General features: G+C 40.1%; 3 protein-coding genes across 5 annotated transcripts; 2 read left to right on the top strand and 1 right to left on the bottom strand.

The window, feature by feature from the left end:
• Positions 1-27: 27 nt before the first annotated feature.
• LOC103433844 (FACT complex subunit SPT16-like) lies at positions 28-4,188 on the bottom strand. Its single transcript, XM_008372129.4, has 2 exons — positions 3,861-4,188; positions 28-3,481 (listed from the first exon to the last, which is right to left on the bottom strand). The coding sequence occupies exon 2, from the start codon at positions 3,467-3,469 to the stop codon at positions 257-259; it is 3,213 nt and encodes a 1,070-aa protein (XP_008370351.3). The 5' UTR covers positions 3,470-3,481; positions 3,861-4,188; the 3' UTR covers positions 28-256.
• An 8,704-nt stretch (positions 4,189-12,892) lies between these two features.
• LOC108175137 (pentatricopeptide repeat-containing protein At5g66520-like) lies at positions 12,893-16,981 on the top strand. Of its 3 annotated transcripts, XR_003772750.2 has the most exons (4): positions 13,082-13,201; positions 13,389-13,491; positions 14,888-16,800; positions 16,943-16,981. XR_003772750.2 is itself a non-coding variant. In XM_029101386.2 (2 exons), the coding sequence occupies exon 2, from the start codon at positions 15,014-15,016 to the stop codon at positions 16,604-16,606; it is 1,593 nt and encodes a 530-aa protein (XP_028957219.2). In that variant the 5' UTR covers positions 12,893-13,201; positions 14,888-15,013; the 3' UTR covers positions 16,607-16,981. The 3 variants fall into 3 exon arrangements, 1 of the variants encoding a protein (XP_028957219.2); XR_003772749.2 differs by lacking the exon at positions 13,389-13,491 and having other exon boundaries at positions 12,893-13,201; XM_029101386.2 differs by lacking the exon at positions 13,389-13,491 and having other exon boundaries at positions 12,893-13,201; positions 14,888-16,981.
• A 58-nt stretch (positions 16,982-17,039) lies between these two features.
• LOC103453824 (ribulose bisphosphate carboxylase small subunit, chloroplastic-like) lies at positions 17,040-18,946 on the top strand. The gene is made up of 3 exons (XM_029101387.2): positions 17,040-17,855; positions 17,954-18,085; positions 18,507-18,946. The coding sequence occupies exons 1-3, from the start codon at positions 17,499-17,501 to the stop codon at positions 18,765-18,767; spliced, it is 750 nt and encodes a 249-aa protein (XP_028957220.2). The 5' UTR covers positions 17,040-17,498; the 3' UTR covers positions 18,768-18,946.
• Positions 18,947-19,575: the final 629 nt, after the last annotated feature.

The raw sequence follows: 19,575 nt of genomic DNA, 5'->3' as shown, positions 1-19,575 counted from the left end.
ATAGGGGCAATCAAAGACCTAAACAAGTTAAAAACAACACAAACGGTGATAAAGCTTTTACTTCCAGCATAATACTACAATTTACAAGCAAAAGGTCTAGTCTTACTCTATGCATCTGCAGCATAAGTCTATTCGGTCCAAATTGCGATAACGAAAGAACTTAAACCGAACTAGTAAAATTAAAAGTTCCAAGCAACTACCGTCAGACGACTTCTAAAAACATTAACATGTCACTGACATGAAACAATCACACGATCTATCTCATCTTACTCCGCTTCGGGATGCTACTAGTAGGAGGTGGGGCTCGAGACTTTCCAAAAGCTTTCGCCTTCCTTCTCTTCCTGTCCTCCTCACTGTCTGATTCGTTCCCTTTCTCCCTATCTGCATTGCTTGCTTCCCTCTCCAGCTCATCCCACGATAACCCATCCTCATCTGACTCCGCTTCTCCGTCCTCATCCTCAGACTCCACGACCGATTCACTATCAGAATCCTCATCATCCGATTCATCTGATTCAGCAGATTCGATATCCGATGGTTCGTAACCCTGGTCTGACTCCTCCGACTGTTCAGACTCTGAATCAGACGCTTCCAAATTCAAAAACTCCCAACCTCCATCTTCAATGAAGCTCTGCGGGTCATCGGTGATTGTCTTCAGTATCTGTTTCCAGTTGAGATTCAGCCTGCTCTCATAATACTTGAGGTCAGTTGTGTCGAGCCATTCCTTGATACCATCAAGTGCTGTCGAAGGGATCGAGTCAATCCGGAGAACGTCCTTTTTGAAGTCCTTGAATACAATGGTCATGTCAAAATTCTTCTGCCCAAGGCCAACTCTTTCCAGATTCACAATCTCAATCTCACTTAGACTGACAACAAGGAAAGGAGTTTCTATCAGTTCAACCAAGCAGGTTGAAGTAGGGACAATAAATGCTGATGATTTATGAGGTACACCATGGAAACCAAGCTCTCTCAGAGGTTGATCAAACTCAAGGTCCCTAAACTGTGACTGCCCCCAAAGCTCATTAACCCGATTCACAAAGTTCTGAAAATCCATATTTATTTTGTTCTTCCTATCCCTCTCCCGCTGCTCTTCTTCAATCTCATCTGGGTCATAAGCAGACCTCCTACTACCTCCCAAGGTCTGAACTGTGTCCATCACCTCAACATAGAATTGCACGTTTTTTGTTTTCTTGTTGCCCACCATGATGTCATCGTGCAGATGAAAGTGGAGGAGAGTGATCATCTCATTCTCCGCTGGCTGGAAAAAGGCATGCTTAATATTTGCAAACATAACATCCAGGCGCTCCTCCTGCCTGGTGGTAGAATAACGAAACCCATTTGCATGAGCTTCTAGAGTACCAGGAATCTTTCTTCCACGGCCACCAAAAACAGGTCGAATCCAAAGGTCAGACAATCTTATTGGCTTAAATCTGTTACCAGCTATTTGGAGTTTCTCCTGAGTAACCAGTGTCGCCTTCTCAGCTATCAAGGACTCCCTGGACACAACTTGCCTTCGCAGCCCTTTAATCGCCTGTACCACTTCACTTATGTGCCTTGGATCCTTGGAGCGAAATGAAACTTCTTTTAAATATATAGACCCAAGGTTCTTCAGTGAGTTGGCATCATGAGGACTAAAAGGAGTCCCAGGGACATTAAACATGATTCTGATATAACAGTTCCGATTTGTGTCCTGTTGACTGGAAACTGTCCTTATGGTTGCAACATGAAAAGGGATCATACTGCCATAAATAGGCAACAGAACAGCTTCATTCTTCTGGTCAATCTGAATCATTAGTTGATTCAGACCTTTTGGTGGAGCGACATCATTTACATTCTTGTAGGCAATTAAATCCGTTAAAGCCCTTGCTGCAGAACGATTGTCACCCGGTGCAGATCCAGCACCAGCAAGTCTGCGGGCAGTTTCTTCATTTTTCTGACGGGCAAGCTCTGCCTGATGTTGCCTGCGGAGTTCCTCCTTTGAAATCTCATGATTGTCTGACCTCAATGTTGTCTTAGACATTAAGGCCTCCCTTCCATTAGCCTCATCATTCGGTTTTTTGGGCTTTTCAGCTTCCTCTTCATCTCCATCATTAAAGGAGTATGCCACATCCTGAAGATTCTTAGAGCTTCTACTTGTCACCACCTCTGGCTTGTCATTGCCAATAACTACAGTGTCCGCAAGCAACAAAGCGTAGTTTTGGTTTTTAGGATTGCTGCGACCACTCTGTAAGTTCTGAAACCCAAGTGACACATTAAAGACCATGCCTGCTTTCACCAACCGCTCATTCTTTGCATTTATATTCAACCCAGATTCACGGAACTCAAGGCCGATACCAGTCCCAGCCGATTTTGTCAAATTTGATACTAATTCAGGAGCCTCCTTCTCCACCACAGCAAGGGCAGCTTGATAAGCAGCACTGACCGTCTTCCCAGGCTTCAACTCACTAATGGCTGCATTATGGGCCTTGAAGAGAACTTCATATGCCTTGCTCTGACTGGAAGTAGCATCAATCAGAAAGGTCCTGGCAATATTTGAGCAGTAACTCTTGTAGCGGGACCCAACAGCACATATGATCGCGCTAGCAGAATCATAATAAAGCAACTCATCATTGCTAGCAGCACTGGGTCTGAGATCAAACTGTCCTCCACTCTGAAATATTGGGGGGTAACAGATATCAACATTATCAGCCCGGAGCTTCACCTTAGCTTTAGATGGTTCCATTATAGCTTTCTCTGCCTCATCCATCAAAGAAGAATGGGTAACTTTCTTCTCCTCATCAATAACAGTCTCAAGCTTTTTAACAACTACTTCGGTCATGACACTAGCAGACAAGACAGCGGCTCTCTTGATATTTAAAATCTCGTCATTGTCCTTAACAGCAAACAGGTCAGACAACCCATTTGTTACATCGCCCAACTGAAAATTTGCATCCTCAAGCTTCTTGGACCATGTTTCCAAGAGGTTTCCCTCAGGGGCCTCCCTTGCAATATGTCCAACGACAGCTGTGTCATAGCCATCAGCCTTCGATTGAGCACGAATGGCACGGAAAATTGCCTCCATCAGAGCACTTCCATCATCACTCCTTGTCTTCTCATGCATCACAACATCAACACCCACAGCTTCCTTGGCAGACTTTTTTACAACTTCCAACAAAGACACCTTCTTCGTACTGCACAAGAAATGAATCTGCTTCTTCATGAAAACCATAATGGTCTCTGGAAACTCATAACCCACCAGCCAAATATTCAATGCTGAAGATTTAAGGTACCGCAGATCTTCTGATGCTTTTGGTGTCGCTATTGCAACAACATCAGAAGAACCCCACAAATCAGATCGATGTTTATTCCAATGAGAATAAAGTAACTTCAATCTCTCACTGAAGACTTTCAAATCAATGTTATAGGCACTTCCTGCTCCAGCTGCAGTCTTCCCATTAGCGGGCTGGCTATTTCCATTTCGACGATCAGCCATTACAACCAGTTTCTACACATGACAAACATCAACTAATCACTTTCAGCCAATTAAATATATTATTTAACTCAAGAACAAAATTCGCACTTTATCAATATCCATATTTTTTATTTTTTATTTTTTTGCAATATAAGTCCTAAAAATCTCAATTAGGGTTTCACACAAGTTAGCATTACTAGGGTTTCGCGACACCATCAACATTCATAGAAAGCTAAAATTATATCTGGAAAAACCCCGAAAATCATCATCACCAACTCCCTTCGACTTTCCAATAAAAAATCCCCAACTCGACAACCAAATTAGGGTTCCTATTACCTCCCCCAAACATACAAAAATCGTCGAAAACCACTAAATTAATCCATGAACAGCAATACAGAAACCGAAATCGTACCTTTCTGAACCTTCAGGAACGGCCTTCTGCAAACTTCTACGGCTCCGCAATGTCGAATAGGGTTTCAGTTCGGGGTTCTAGGGCTTCGCGGCGACAAGTACCCGATACATTGACCAAAACGCAAATTTTAGAGTAAGAGAGAGAGCGAGAGAGGGAGATAGAGAACCTAGGGTTTCGAAGCGAGGGATGAGAGAGAAAGAGAGAGAATTCGAAGAAGTAGAGAGAGAGAGAGAGAGAGAGAGAGAGAGAGAGAGATGGAAAAATGAAAAATCGCAGAGAAGGTTTTTTCGAACCGGAGAAGAGTAAGCGTGGGGGATTTATGGTTTTCGAGGGCTCTGGAGAAGGGGTGCTTTAAAGGAACTGATTTTTCCTTGTGACGAAAAAGGACTGAGGATTATGAAATTTTACTTCCCCGTTTGGGTGGTTCCTTCCTGTAGTCATTGCGATTTTCTACCAGGGTATTTTCGGGGATTGAGTCTTGTTTTGTCAGGGTGTGGGATTTTGTGTCGGACGGCGTCGTTTGGTTGAGAGGGAAAATGTAAACAGGCGTTGGGCTTGGGCTCTGCGGCGTCGTTTTGGAGTTACTCGTGGCGGGAACGAGTGCTGGGCTTTTGTTAAAAATAAGGCGGGAAAATCATGATTTGGTAAAGTTGTTTGGTGGTGAAGCATCTGATTCTGTGATTTTTGGCATTTTAATTTTGTTTTGACATACAATTTTATTCATAATTTTAGTAAGAAATAAACTGTTGTGGTGCTTGATAACAAAAAAAATTTACCATATCACATTTTCGGTTGATAATAATTTGGTTTAATTCATATGTAGTGTCGTTAAAATTAAACTAAAATGTGACGTATGTCTCGTTTAAGGGTTTTTTACATTTCTAACTCTTAGGTACCGTACCGTTTGGTACGTGGGACGGGACGGAACGGAATGGGACGAGGCATTCCGTCCCACGTTTGGTGCGTCTAAAACGGATGGAACGCGCTGTTCCATGGGACGAATTTCTGGTGAATTTTCGTTTCACCTCACCCTCCTGGAACAACTCGTTCCACATCCGTGGAACACAAAATTATAACTTCTCAGTCTCCTTCTTCTTCCTCCTTGTTTCCATCATAGGGCATCTTTACTCTCTCTTCATTCCGTCCCGTCTCATCTGCATATCAAACGATACCTAAGGTACCGTTTGGTAAGCAGACGGGACGGAACGGAACGGGACGGGACACAACAGGACATGACGGGACGGGATAGAACAAGACGGAACGGAACAGGACGGAACGGATGACGTAAATATTAAAAAAGATAAGGAGAAATTTTGTCATAAAATGTTATAAATTTTTGTTCCACGGATGTAGAACGGGTCGTTCCAGGGGGAAGAGGTGGAACGAAAAATCAGTCAAATTTCGTCTCATGGGACAATCCGTTCCACAGTTTTTAGGCGCACCAAACATGGGACAGAACGGCTCATCCCGTTCCGTCCCGTCCCGTCCCGTCCCACATATCAAACGGTACCGTAAGTTTGAATTTCATGGAGCATAGAATCTCAATTTACACATCTAAAATCTCTTATTTTCTCCAACTGAGTAAAGAGGAGACACTTCCTTTAAAGTCAACACATTTCAAATTCCAAAAAGTTACACAAGAGGCATGCATGTGATTTCTCTTCACGACTAATGTTTAAAATGGCGAGTTAAAACTTGCTCTAGGTATCACATTACGGGATCCAACTACTCCTCTAAAGAAAGTTCCCTCCCTCCTCTTCTCATCTATTGAGAGCTGAAAGCTCCAACACTTTCAAACCCCCATAGATCAGAGACCCAATTGGTTGTTTGGAAACAAGTCGTAATTTTCAAACCCCATACGTCGTCATTTGGCTCACAAAGATGGTAAAGACACGAACTTTTCCGTTCTCTTTTATTTGTGCTCTATCTTTACGATATATCTTTGAAGAAACATTGTCCCATTATCATCATTTTTTCGGTGTTTTCTTTAGGAGTAGACCTGTAAACGGATCGGATTTATAGGGTTTGGGTCGGGTTCAATCCAACCCGTTAAGTTACGGGTCATCCGAACCCAACCCTTTTCACCCGTTAACAATTATTTTATTTTTTTGCTTAGAGTTTATTTTTTATTGTTAAGACTTTACTAAAATTACTAAAACATCCTCAACTAACGGGTGCTAACGGGTCTAACGGGTTGACCCAAAGTGATCCGTTATTTAACAGGTTGTTAACGGGTTCACCTATTAGCGACCCGACCCGTTAAGCATTCACCCAAATACTAATATTAACGGATCGATTTAACGGGTCGGATCCAAAATGCCAGGTCTATTTAGGAGCTTTGATGTAAATAAGAGCAAGGGACCTGCCCTTACCGTATTCACTTCTTCCATTTCATTTAGTCTCCCGGTTTCCAGATTGAGAACTGGTTTAGAAAAGAACTGAAATGGATTTTGCTGTGATCTTTTCACTTCTTCCATTTCATGAAGTTTATGCTTTTGGTGTTGCCATTGCAAGAACATCAGACGAACCCCACAAATCATATCGGTGTTTCCATGTCATGATTAAATATACTTTTTTTTGTTGTAAAATAGTATCTATTAAAATTGTTTATAACAAAAATAATGTATCTATAACTTTATAAGATAATTGATCTATCGTATAAAATTTGTGAAACTAATAATGTACCTGTTGTTTCATTTTTACAAAACTAATATATCTACAAAAATTTGCAGGGTCGAACCAGCTAGACATGTTGTACATCTCTAATCTTTTACGTGATCATCTTTATCTTGACGTTGGTAAAAATGTACCTATAACTTTATAAGATGATTTATCTACCGTATAAAATTTGTGAAACTAATCATTTATCTATTGTTTGCCCTTTACAAAACTAATGATCATACAGCCTGGCCCTTCTGAACTATTGCTATTTCTGATATGAGCTTTATTCAATATTGCTTGAAATGTTCTGTTTACAGATTAATTTTCTTTTTCGCAGGCCATAAGATTTTTCATGAGCTCCAATCTGAGAGTGCAAGGACTCAGAGTTAAGAACAGCCCCTAGTTTCATTTCCGGTTCGATAACTGTCAAAACGTCCACCTAGAATCACTTACCGTAAAAGCACCTGCTTTGAGTCCCAACACAAACGGAATTCATGTGAAACTGTACAATTCACTCATCTCCCATGGTAATTACACAAAAGCAGCTTCCGATTCGACATGTCTTTCTCCGGTCTCCAATCTCGCGAAAACTCACCTTATCGTGGCTTAAAATGCTTCATGTAGGTGATAATTGCGCTCATTAGGAGTTGATTGTTACAATGTAGACATTAAGACCATTACTTGCAGCTCAAGTCATGAAATAAGGTACCGCTCCAAAGGTCAAATTGGATTATTTCTAAAGTTTAATTATACCCTAATCCTCTTTCTTCCTACAGCATTGAAAGTCTAAGGAATCGCAATTCTCGAGCCTGTGTTTCAAATATTACTGTTTTCAAAGTGAGATCTTTCGGCGCCGTTGGAGACGGTGTTGTTGATGACACACAAGCATTCAAAATGGCGTGGGATAGAGGTGTTTCTGCGAGCAGACGTGGACGAGGTAGAAGAGGGCAAGTTGCAGAAGGTGGAAGATGTCTTTATGTTGAAGGAAACCTGGTGGACGTTCCGGTTCATCAGGACAGAACAGCGGCTACTTCAGATGAGAATATGGTGGATGAGTCGGGATTGTTAAGAACTAGACGAACAGGAATGACAACCCGGGGCGGTGGCGGCTGGCCTGAAGCAGCCGCAAGGTCGCCATGATCTATCTTCTATGGAACTGCTGTGGTCAAGCGTACGACACGGTAGTTCGAGCCTTACACGGGCTTATACGAAAACATCGACCCGCTGTGATTTTTCTATCAGAAACAAAGATGAAAAATCACAGGATTTTTAGACGGAGAATGGGGTATTTAAATGGTTTTGATGTTCCCCCAATTGGAGCTGCAGGAGGACTGAGTTTATGGTGGAATGGGTCTCTGGAGGTAAATATATTATTTTCTTGGAAAAATTTAATTCATACAGTGATGAGGATTGATGGTGAATGTGATTGGACGCAAAATACTTGGGTATATGGCAGCCCATATAGAGAGGAAAAAGCTGATTTCTGGCAGTGGGTTACTGATGTGCTTCAGACTAGTGATCTTCCATGGTTTTGTGGGGGGGATTTAAATGAAATTTTGTGGGATAATGAGAAAAGTGAGGGAAGGGAGATCGAAGTTCTTGCATGATTTTGTGGAGAAAATGGAGTTAATTGACCTGGGATTTTGTGGTCCAAGATTCACTTGGAGGGGAACGCGAAATAATGTTTTGGTGCAGGAAAGGCTTGACAGAGGTCTGGTCAATGCTCAATGGTCGACTCAATGGCCGAATACTCTAAGTTACTCACGGGCAGTGGCGAAGCCAGGAATTTTCAAGGGAAGGGGCGAAATTTAAAAGAGTAAAAGGCTCCAAAAAAATATAACAACCAAATCCTTTTATATGGTGGAAAATTTAAATGTCGTTCATAATGTTTCAATACAAACAAGTTACAATTGTTGTCGGCGATGTTTAATGTCATGAAAACGTTGCACAATAAGTTTATTATCAATAGAAGAAAAATATCTCTCTTACTGTAAACAACAAAGCTATCACTCAACCATTGATCTTCTTTTTTGTTACACAATGGTATTTTGAGAATACTTATAGCAAAAAAACTCTCTTAACTGAAGCGGTATCAACCAATAATACCAAAGTCAAGACCAAAGTATTGAAACTCGTCCTTTTGTAGTTTTCCTCTGCAACCCATTCCTTTTTCCTTTTATTTTAAATCAACTAGGCCCAAGTTTTGGGCCAACACCATGACTGCAGCAGCTAGGACCTCATTCTTACTTTTTTGTTTTTTTTAAGCTTCTAGTTTAAAATTAGGATAGCCCAGCGCCTCTCCCATTTGCTCATGCCTTCACACACCAGCGCCGCCGATTTTTCCTTTGAGCTTCAAACCCCACCTGTGTACGAGATCTGCGAGGTGCAGGGATTCGAAGAGGGGAGAACAGGTCACGAGTTTATGTTCTGGTGGCTGAAATTCTTCTTCCTCCTCCTCTAAGATTATTGGAACTTTGTCCCTCACGGCGCTGCAAGTTTTCCGACGTGACCAGAGGGGCGGACCGTCGTTCCCAGGCTTAATTTTCGACGAGGGGAGGGGCGAACGCCCCTCCTTGCTCCCATATAGCTTCGCCAGTGCTCACGGGACTGTCAGAGCCTCAGACCATTGTCCTTTGATTGTGGACATTGATCCGGGCAAAGTTTGGGGACATCGTATGTTTCGCTTAGAGGCATTTTGGATTAAAGAGGATGGTTGTATAGAGGTTGTGGAGAGAAGTTGGAATAATCATTTTGAGGGGAGATGGTTGAATAAATGGAAGAAGAAGTTAAAATTGTGTAAAGATAATCTGAAGGAGTGGAGTAACGGGAAATTTAAGGATAGAAGAATGAGGATTGAAGAGTTTACTAATCACCTTGGGAATCTGCAAATGAATTGGGAGGAAAATATTGAAGAAATTAAAGCTATTTCAGAGCGTCTTGAGAATTTGGAAGAACAAGAAGAGCAGTTTTGGCATCAACGATCTTGCATAAATTGGTTACAAGGTAGGGATGCTAATACTGTGTTTTTCCATCAGACTACTATACATAGAAGGCGGAATAACGAAATTGGAAAGATTAAAAATGGCAGGGGTTCGTGGGTGGAGGATCAGGAGAGCATCAGAGGAACATTTGAAAATCATTTCAAGAATTTATTCTCCTCAAATGGGCATCGTGACTGGGAAATATTTTGGACTGTGTTCAACTTTTGGTTACGGCACAGATGAATGAAGTGTTGACTCGACCTTTGGTGAATGAGGAAATTAAAGATGCTGTGTTTCAGATGGGAAGGTTGAAAGCTCCAGGGCCGGATGGATTCCAAGGTGTGTTTTTTCAATCTTACTGGGATATTATTGAAGCGGAGATTAAAGGTTTGGTAGCAGAGTTTCTAAATGGAGGAACAAGTTTAAAGCCGTTAAATTCCACTAATATTGTCCTAATTCAGAAGATTCCTAATCCAGAATCGGTGAGCCATTTTCAACCAATCAGCCTATGTAATTATTCCTATAAAGTGCTCTCAAAGATTTTAACAAATAGGCTTAAACCCCTGCTTTCTGATATTATCTCTCATTCTCAAAATGCTTTTGTCAAAGGAAGACAGATTCAAGACAATATCATCATTGCCCATGAAGTTTTCCATTTCCTTAAACTTAGGAAGGCGAAGTTGAAGTATGACCTAGGAATTAAACTTGATATGAATAAGGTGTATGATCGGGTGGAATGAGACTTTCTGGAGGCTGTTATGTTAAAGATGGGTTTTGATAGAAATTGGGTGAATTTGGTGATGAATTGTGTTACCATAGTGGAGTTCTCGGTTTTGATTAATGGGCATCTGGGAGGGAGATTTAAGCCGACGAGGGGTTTACGGCAAGGTGACCCACTTTTGCCCTATTTATTTCTTCTTGTCAATTAGGTGCTATCACTTCTTATTAGATATGCTTCTAATATGGGATTTATTGAAGGAATTCGAATCAGTGCTAACTAACCATGCCTCTCTTATCTTTTATTCGCAGATGACACTCTGATCTTTCTAAAAGTCACAAGGAACAATTGTCAAAATATTGTGAATCTTCTCAATGCCTACTGTCATGCGTCTGGCCATGAGGTTAGTTTGCAAAAATCTGTGGTTTATTTTAGTGTTAATACACCAGTTGAGGTGTGTCAGGATATCTGTAGCATTTTGAATATACCACAAGTGGAGGACCCAGGGAAGTATTTGGGGATTTCGACAGATTGGGGAAGTTCCAAAAAAGAGGCATTAGCCTATGTTAAGGATCATGTTTTTAGAAAGATCAAAGGGTGGAAACAACAGTTCCTTTCTCAAGTGGGACAGGAGGTGCTAATTAAGGTTGTTGCTCAGGCAGTTCTTGCGTACCCAATGAATATATTTAAATTCCCGAATACTTTATGCAATGAGATTGATGCTGCTCTTGCAAGATTTTGGTGGGGGCAACGAGAAAAAGAAAGAAGAATTCACTAGATTAGTTGGAAAGATATGGGGTACTCAAAATGTGAAAGGGGAAGAGGTTTCAGGAACTTAAAAGAGTTTAATGTCGCTCTTCTTGCCAAGCAATGTTGGAGATTAATTCATGATCCAAATTCTTTGTGGGCCTAGGTTTTAAAGGAGCGATACTTCCCACATGTTTCGTTTTTGGAAGCTAAAAATGGTGGGCGGGCGGGCTTCATGGATTTGGTCCAGTTTGCTTGAAGGAAATGAGATGTTGCTTAAGGGTATGCAATGGCAAGTTATGAGTGGTAATCAAATAAAATTTTGGGTTGATAAATGAGTTCCAAGTATTGACTGTGGTCACCCAAAACCTCTCAATGGAGTAGAAGTGGACAGAGAAATGCACGTAGCTTCTGTTATTCACTCGGTGGATGATATTTGGGATTGGGAGTCTATGCATAATTTGATATCTGAAGAGGACTGTATGGAAGTCTCTAATATCCAGGTGGATGATTCCTGACCTGGTACAACTTGAGAGCTACCTCTCAGGAGGTAAGGATTGTGAAAGTGTTTGTAGATACCTTTATTGAAGATCCTGCATCGCTTGTAGGGCGACTTGTTGACACCTTCTCAGAAAGTATTTCAAGCAAGAAATCGTGTGTTGTGCCAAACGAGTTCTGCATGAAGCTTTGACATTAAGTTTCTTGAGAGTTGGGAACTCAAGGGTATCTGCAAGCAGTAATACTTGTGGATCTCCTCTGCCCTTAGCATTTGTTATTTATGGCGTATTACAATTCTAGTACCATTTTTATGATGTAAAATTTGAAAATTCATCAATTCTAGATCAATGTGCATGTGTTTTTTTGGTGATGGTCATATTGTCAAGTGGTGCTACTAACTTATGCGATGTTTGAGTGACATTTTTTTCCCATTATTTTAGGGTCTCCTCAGAGAAAAACTTTAGTCAGATTTCCTAACCATGTCCCATATCCACTTGAAACCAAGTGACATGGTACTCAAATGTACCTGGCTTGTGTAGGTTGATGAATCTCTTATGCTTAAACTAGAATTTTAACCTAAATTAAGACTTTTTGGGAGTTGCTTGTGTACTTTTTTGGGTTCTTTATAGTAGTGAAAGTTCATTTCCGTAGTTCGACATCTGACGTTCTTCGGGCAACCGTGCATGTTGTGTGACAAGCATATAGGCATGTTATTTATTATGGACATTTCATTCATATTATTATTACTTTGGTTACATAGTTATTTCATATTTTGTTTTCAGCAAAAATTTACATGGCAAGTAAACGAGGATGTGGCATCATCTTATTAAATGATTTAATGGACAAGTGATCAACCCCAATTTTTCTTGTCTCTTAGACCACCAGAATAACTTACAAATAAGGACAACATGATGGTCGTATTCTAAACTAATCATACAATGCTATACAAAAAAAAGAAGTTAAAATATACTCGTGAAATTGTAATAGATTTGAGATGACACTACCACAACGAATGTGTCTTTTGCAAGTCTCTCACACTTTTCAAATACATTAATAGATTTTCTAGAAGAAAAATAGAAATATATAAATTTCAAACTCGCCATTGACAAAAACTAATAGCAACAATTAAAAAAACGGATTTCAATTATGCTGTGCGAAAATTACTTGTGTGAAACCATTTTTTTAGGAACATGATCGTATCCAAATCCTCCTTGTGATAATCTCACGGATCAGTTTATCAGTCATTCTGTGGTCAGAAATCATTTTAAAATTTTTATTTAAAATTGAATACAAACATTACCTAGCAAAAAATAATCGCGCAATATACAAGGAACGATTAAGATGAATTGAGGATCTGGAAATGATCCTTATCCAATTTTTTTACACCTGTTCCTTGTCTTGACAGTGTCAGTTTTATATGAAGTTTTATAACAAAAATACAGAAAAACCCATCAGCCACCACGCCTCTGCACCCACCCAACCCAGTGAGCCGCCCACCACCCAGTGGCCGGCAAACCCTCCCTTCTCGATTCCGGCAAAAGCTCATCCTTTGAACCTTCTGCCTCTTCCTCTCACCTTTTCTTATCTACCCAGCGAAAGCAAACCCAACACAAACCCACAACATCTCCATGGCTAAGTTGAGAAAACCGAATTGATTTGTGCCGCCGCCGCCTTCAGAGACGAATATCTATCGTCAACAGAAGCTCAGATTCCCCAATTCCTTCGGCATCAATCAGGTATGGGTTTTGAAGAAATTTCGTTTTACTCAAAAGTAGACATACACAATAGGACTTTTTTTATATTTATTTTTGTTGAGTGGGTTTTTGAGTAATTTTACTGAGTATTCAGACCCGAAAGAAAAGTCGTAATATTGATGAAAACATTTGATTCCGATCGGGTTACAGATATCTGGTTATTTGTTAGGTTTAATTGCTTACTATTTGTTCAATGGGGTTTACAAGAACTGACTGAAAAGAAGGAACAGATTATGGCTTTCATAGGACTTTGTCATTCACTTGAAACCCCAGTAAGTATATGTTCTAATACTTTTCGTTCAGATTGTTTAAATGCTTCTGGGTTTAGGTGCGAGTATTGTTATTGGCACACAAATAACATAACCATGCGCAACTCCATGTATAAATTCTCCCCTATAAAAAAGTACAAGGAGTGGGGAATGACATTTTTGAAGCACCAACAAGATTCTAAAATACACTAGGCGCTAGTTGGCTAGGGCCTATCGCCTAGATGGCTAAGCCGATTTAGGTAAATATATTATATTTCGTATAAATAAGTGTCTGCTTATACTTAAAGTACATATAATTTCATCATAAACTACAAAATAAAATTACATATATATTATGAAGTATTTAAACATAATGAAAAAATGGGGAACGATGATATAATGTGTGTTCATTTAAGCATGCAACAAGTCTCTTACAATCTTTTGAAAAAGATAAAATGCAAAATGAAAGTTATCTATTTTCTATCTAAGAGAGTTGCAACCTAGGTAGGTGTCTAGGCTGGTCTGGCCGGGCTAGGCGGGCACCTCAATAGGTCTAGGTACCCTTTCTTAATTTTCAAATGCCTAGGCATTAATCGGGGCAGTGGCCAGCCACCTATCGCCTACCCCATGGGCGGGGATTTTTAGAATAGTAAGCACCAATAACAGCTCCATATAGGATTTAACATAGCAAGAAAAATAATGTTAGTGATCGGGGCCAAAAGAATGGGAAGGAAACATAGTGTTGGTGAATGGTGAGGTATGAGTATCAGAAGATGGTATGATGTTTATGATGTTTAGCGTTTAGAGAAAAAATAAGATTAAGAAGGAAAAATAGAGTTGGCAAGGATCAAAAGATTTTATGGTCACTTGTCAGACGTCAGATTAATTTTTGCAATGGAAATATAATATTCAATACTTTTTTGTGGTAAATGGCAGGCCGAAGCCAAACAAAAACAACAAAAACTAACATACTGCATCCCAAACATGAGCTTTTCCCCTCCGGTCATCATCCAAAATACAAGATGGATCAACACTGAGCTTCCTCTTAAACTTTGAACATTAATATTCAATATTTTTAAGTGTTGTATAACAGATGAAACATACTTATTAGTAGTCAGATAATTATTTATAAAAAATGTCGTACCCAGTGCACAAGGCTCCCGTTTTACGCAGGGTATGGGAAAGGTGAATGTCGGCTAGCCTTACCCCCATTTATTAGTAGTCAGATAATTATTTATAACAACACATAATACTTTGGCCACAACAAGGGGTCAAAATTCTTTCCAACACCTGGCTTTATTTTTGACACATTAATTACCCCATCCATTCGCTCTCGCGCTCTCTCTTTTTTTTTCCTCTCTTTTGAGCTCAAGATCTATTTATTACTTTGTGGCATACTCAGTATTTGTTTTGTTGACAGTGGCGGATCTTGGATATGATCATGTTCGAGTGTCACACAAATAAGCACTTTCCCACAAAGTCTGATAAATAAAACAGGGGCTTAAAATGGGAGCTGCTGCTTTGTCAGCTTCAAAGTGTGCTCCAGATGGGCAGCAAAGTTGTTTTAAAACCAGTAACTTGTCCTCCATATCTTCTCCTACTACAAAGATGTTCAAGCTTGGACGAATTTAAGAAAATTCATGCCCATGCAGTCACTACTGGTCTTGCTCGTTTTGCCTACACTGCCAGCAAGCTCATAGCCTTCTCTGCATTATCAGAACATGGTAATATGCACTACGCTGAGACACTGTTACACCAAATTCCAAGACCCAATGTATTTGATTACAATTCCATGATAATGGGTTTCTTGAAAAGCTCAGAATCTGAAAAGGGTCTCTCCATTTACACCAGAATGAGAAGGATAGGCACAGAGCCAAACGCTCGTACTTTCACCTTTTTAGTTAAAGCATGTTTTGATGTATCTTTGCTTGGTCAGGTACATGGTCAAATAATGAAGTTTGGGCATGGGTGTGATGTTTATGTTATTAGCTCACTTATTAGGGCCTCCTGTCGATGTGAAGCTGTGGAATTTGCTCGTAGAGTGTTTGAGGAAAGTTTGGATAAGAATGTGGTTTGTTGGACTAGTCTTATTAGTGGATATTGTAGTAATGGGCTGGTTCATGAAGCTCGTGATCTGTTTGATGCAATGCCAGATATAAATGATGTTTCTTATAGTGCAATGGTTTCTGGGTATGTTGGGAATGCTTGTTTCAATGAAGCAATTGACCTGTTTCGTCAATTGAAAAGCCATACACAAGTGAGGCTCAAAGAGTCTCTTTTGGTTAGCACTCTTAATGCTTGTGCGTCTGTGGGTGCCTTTGAAGAAGGGAAGTGGATTCATTCGTTTTTGGAAGAAAATGGTTTTGAGTATGGACTTGAGCTTGGTACTGCACTAGTAGATTTTTATGCAAAATGTGGATGTATTAAAGACGCAAAAGACGTGTTTAGCAGGATGCCTCGTAAAGATGTAACTACTTGGAGTGCTATGATCATGGGATTTGCCATCAATGGTGAGAATGATATGGGGCTTGAGCTTTTTGCAGAAATGGAAAAGAAAGGACCTAAACCAAATGCAGTGACATTTGTTGGAGTACTCACTGCATGTAATCACAAAATTCTGGTAAATGAAGCATGGCGGTTAATAGGACGCATGAGTAAGGTTTATGGCATTGCTCTGGGGATTGAGCACTATGGCTGCATGGTTGATCTCTTGGCCTGTGCTGGGAAACTGAATGAAGCAGAGATATTGATAAGAAGTATGGCAATGAAACCGGACGGTGCTATTTGGGGGTCTTTGTTTAATGGATGTCTGATACATGACCATGTTGACTTAGGGGCGAGGGTGGGGAAGCTTTTGATTGAATTAGAGCCTCAACATAGTGGTAGGTATGTTCTTCTGGCCAACATGTATGCCAAAATGGGCAACTGGGAGGATGTGACGAGGCTAAGGAAAATGATGAGAGATAGAGAAGTAGTTACAATTTCTGCTTGGAGCTTCATTGAGACTGATGGTATTGTCCATAAATTTATAGCAGACGATAAGTCTCATTCCCATTCGAGAAAGATAAACAGAACCTTAAACCAACTCAGCAGGGCACTTGAAAGTTTTTCCATTGCCGGTGACGCATCGTTACTTTAAAGAAATCATTATCTGGGAAATGGAAGGACCAATCCGCAGGCAAGTCAATCCTGTCTTTTCGAAGACGCATCTAGCTACAATCTTTACGTTGAATACTACAGCCTAGCTGAGTTGAGTTCTGGCAAACATAACTCAAGCATGCGAGTGATATGCTGTTGTATTTAGCTCAGACGCCTGCCTCCTTTGGTGTGTCTGTAAGTTTTTCGCCTTGGAACAATTCAAAGTTACTTAGCGAGGAAATTTAATTTAAAAACATCGTCTGTAATAGTAGAAATATCAAAGTGCTGATATTTCTCGTATTCTCTATTGAATCACCATGCCTTGGCTGTTTTGTAGAATTCAACTTGCGTTCGCAGCAAAGAAAGGTTGTTGAAATTCCTGTGTTCCCAATCAGCTATTTTAAAGTTTTCTCCACATCCATGAGAAGGCAGTTGCAGAAATGAGTCGTACATCTTCCTAATATTTAATTCGCACGGTTACTCTGATGTCTGCAAAACTGGCTATGAGGTACCGTTTGGTATATGGGACGGGACGGAATGGAGCGGGACGAGGCGTTCCGTCCCACGTTTGGTGCGCCTAAAACAGATGGAACACGCTGTTCCACGGACGAATTTTTGGTGAATTTTCGTTTCACCTCACCCTCTTGAACGACTTGTTCCACATCCGTGGAACACAAAATTATAACCTCTCTGTCTCCTTCTTCCTCCTTGTTTCCATCCGAGTGCATCTTTACTTCCTCTTCGTTCCGGACCATCCTGTCTCGTCCCGTTCCGTCTGCATACCAAACGATACCTGCGAGACTCCAAGGGGCACCTTGAATTTGGTGGGGCCCAAGACTTTGTCACCATGCCAAGTGGATTTTGTTTGGTCGTGAGATGATGTAAAAAGCAGGATGCTGATGTGGCTTATAAAACTCTACAGCATCTTGTACCCACCGTTTTTTCAATACCACTCTCACTCTCTCTCTCTCTCAACAAACCCTGCTTCTTTTTGTTCTTTTCCCCGACCAATTCCACTACCATTACAAATAGTCCTTCACCTTGTGGCTGTGTTGGTTTACTATACTTTTGATCAGTCATCCTGTTGGACATCAAGTTCGAAGATGTCTGCTTTGATCTTTAATGCTCCGGTTGGTGCATCCGGTTATGCTGGCTTGAAAGTCAACCCTTGGAAACTTTTTCCGGTGAATGATTCTATTGGATGGGCCAAGAAAACCGTCTCCAATGGATCAAGAACTCTCTGCATGAAGGTAAGGGAATCTAACAAGTTTATATCCCAACTCCCAAGTACCAAAGATTCTCATCCTCGGTTTGGTTCTTAATTTGTACAATTTGCGGAATTTTACAGGTATGGAATCCAATCAACAACAAGAAGTTCGAGACCCTCTCGTACCTACCACCACTCTCTGATGATTCTATTGCGAAGGAGATTGACTACATGCTCAAGAAGGGATGGATCCCTTGCCTCGAATTCGATGAGGTTAGTTGATTTACAAAGTTTAGATGCTCTTCTTTGTTCTTAACAAACAAATAAATCAGATTTTAACTTCTCCTCTGTGCATTAAACTATGTTACTATAGCTTGCATCTCTACCTCCATGGCGTATGATTTTAGTACAACTTGTTATTTGACAAAATTAAGTATTTGATTAGTTTTATCGGGTTGGTGTGCAATATGAATGACACTAACACCAGATTGGACTATTTAATCCAATCCAGCATCATATCCGACGTACTAAATATGCGCTCTATTTCGACTAATATGATCAGTCATATTTGAACTATACGTTTGACTAGCAAGGGTAACTTCTCGATGATAATCCTGGGTAGATCGCTAATTAAGCAATAAACTTTTGGGGTTTATCTCATAACATTAACATTTAATTTTTGCAAATGTGGAAGGTTGGGTATGTTTACAGGGAGAATAGCCAGATGCCAGGGTATTATGATGGGAGATACTGGACATTGTGGAAGCTGCCCATGTTTGGTTGTACTGATCCGTCGCTCGTTCTCAATGAAATCCAGCAGTGCAAAACAGAATACCCTAATGCTTATATTCGCTGCGTGGCATTCGACAACGTCAACCAGGGTCAGTGCATGGCCTTTATCATTCAGAAGCCAACAGCTACCGCAGCCGCCACCGCCGCCGCCGCCAATGCTTAATAGCAAGTTTCGTCTATAGAAGTTTAGAGAAAATCGACTTCTCATCTTCATATCGTTGGTGTTTTCCTCTGTAATTTCTGTGTTATGTATGCATAAGGAAGGTTATGGTTTATGCTGCTCCCTGTTTTGGGAAGATAACTAGTAACTGAGTTAAAATAAACAGCTTTTCTTTTCTGGTTTGTATGTAATCCAAATCAGCAGCCCATGGTTTTGAATGAGGATCCTCTCCGATCCTCTTTGTGAGGATCCTATGAATCCTCAAATCATATTCGTTTTGTGCGGTTAGAAATCAATTTTAAATATTTTTATTTAAAATTAAATATGAATAGTACTTGAAGATAATTGATCGTACGATATACGATAAACATACATGATTTGAGGTTTTCCAAGATCTTTTATTTAAAATTAAATATGAATAGTACTTAAAGATATTTGACCGTACGATATATGATGAAAATATACAATGAATATATATGATTTGAGAATTTTCAAGATGGATTTGGAGAGATCCTCATTTCCTGGTTTTTAGCTTTCCTTAGTTTTGGTGGGACCAAGGGATTGGAATTCCCACTAATTTGGTTACATCTGCATTTTTTTATCTGAATGAACAACTGTCATTCATGAGATAATTTATAACATAAAAAAAAAAATTCTAAGAAAATATTCAAAAGGGATATCAAATTCGAAGTGGAGATATGATAGTGCATATTTGATATAAAAAATCCTTCTAGCCAAAGTATTATCTGCTGACTGGATTTGAAGTCTTTGTGTTTAGGAGTCAAATTTAACATCAATGTCAAATTTATTT

This window comes from Malus domestica, chromosome 04 (assembly GCF_042453785.1).
Source record: "Malus domestica chromosome 04, GDT2T_hap1".
Lineage (NCBI taxonomy): Eukaryota > Viridiplantae > Streptophyta > Magnoliopsida > Rosales > Rosaceae > Malus > Malus domestica.
This window is presented reverse-complemented; position numbering and strand designations above follow the sequence as displayed.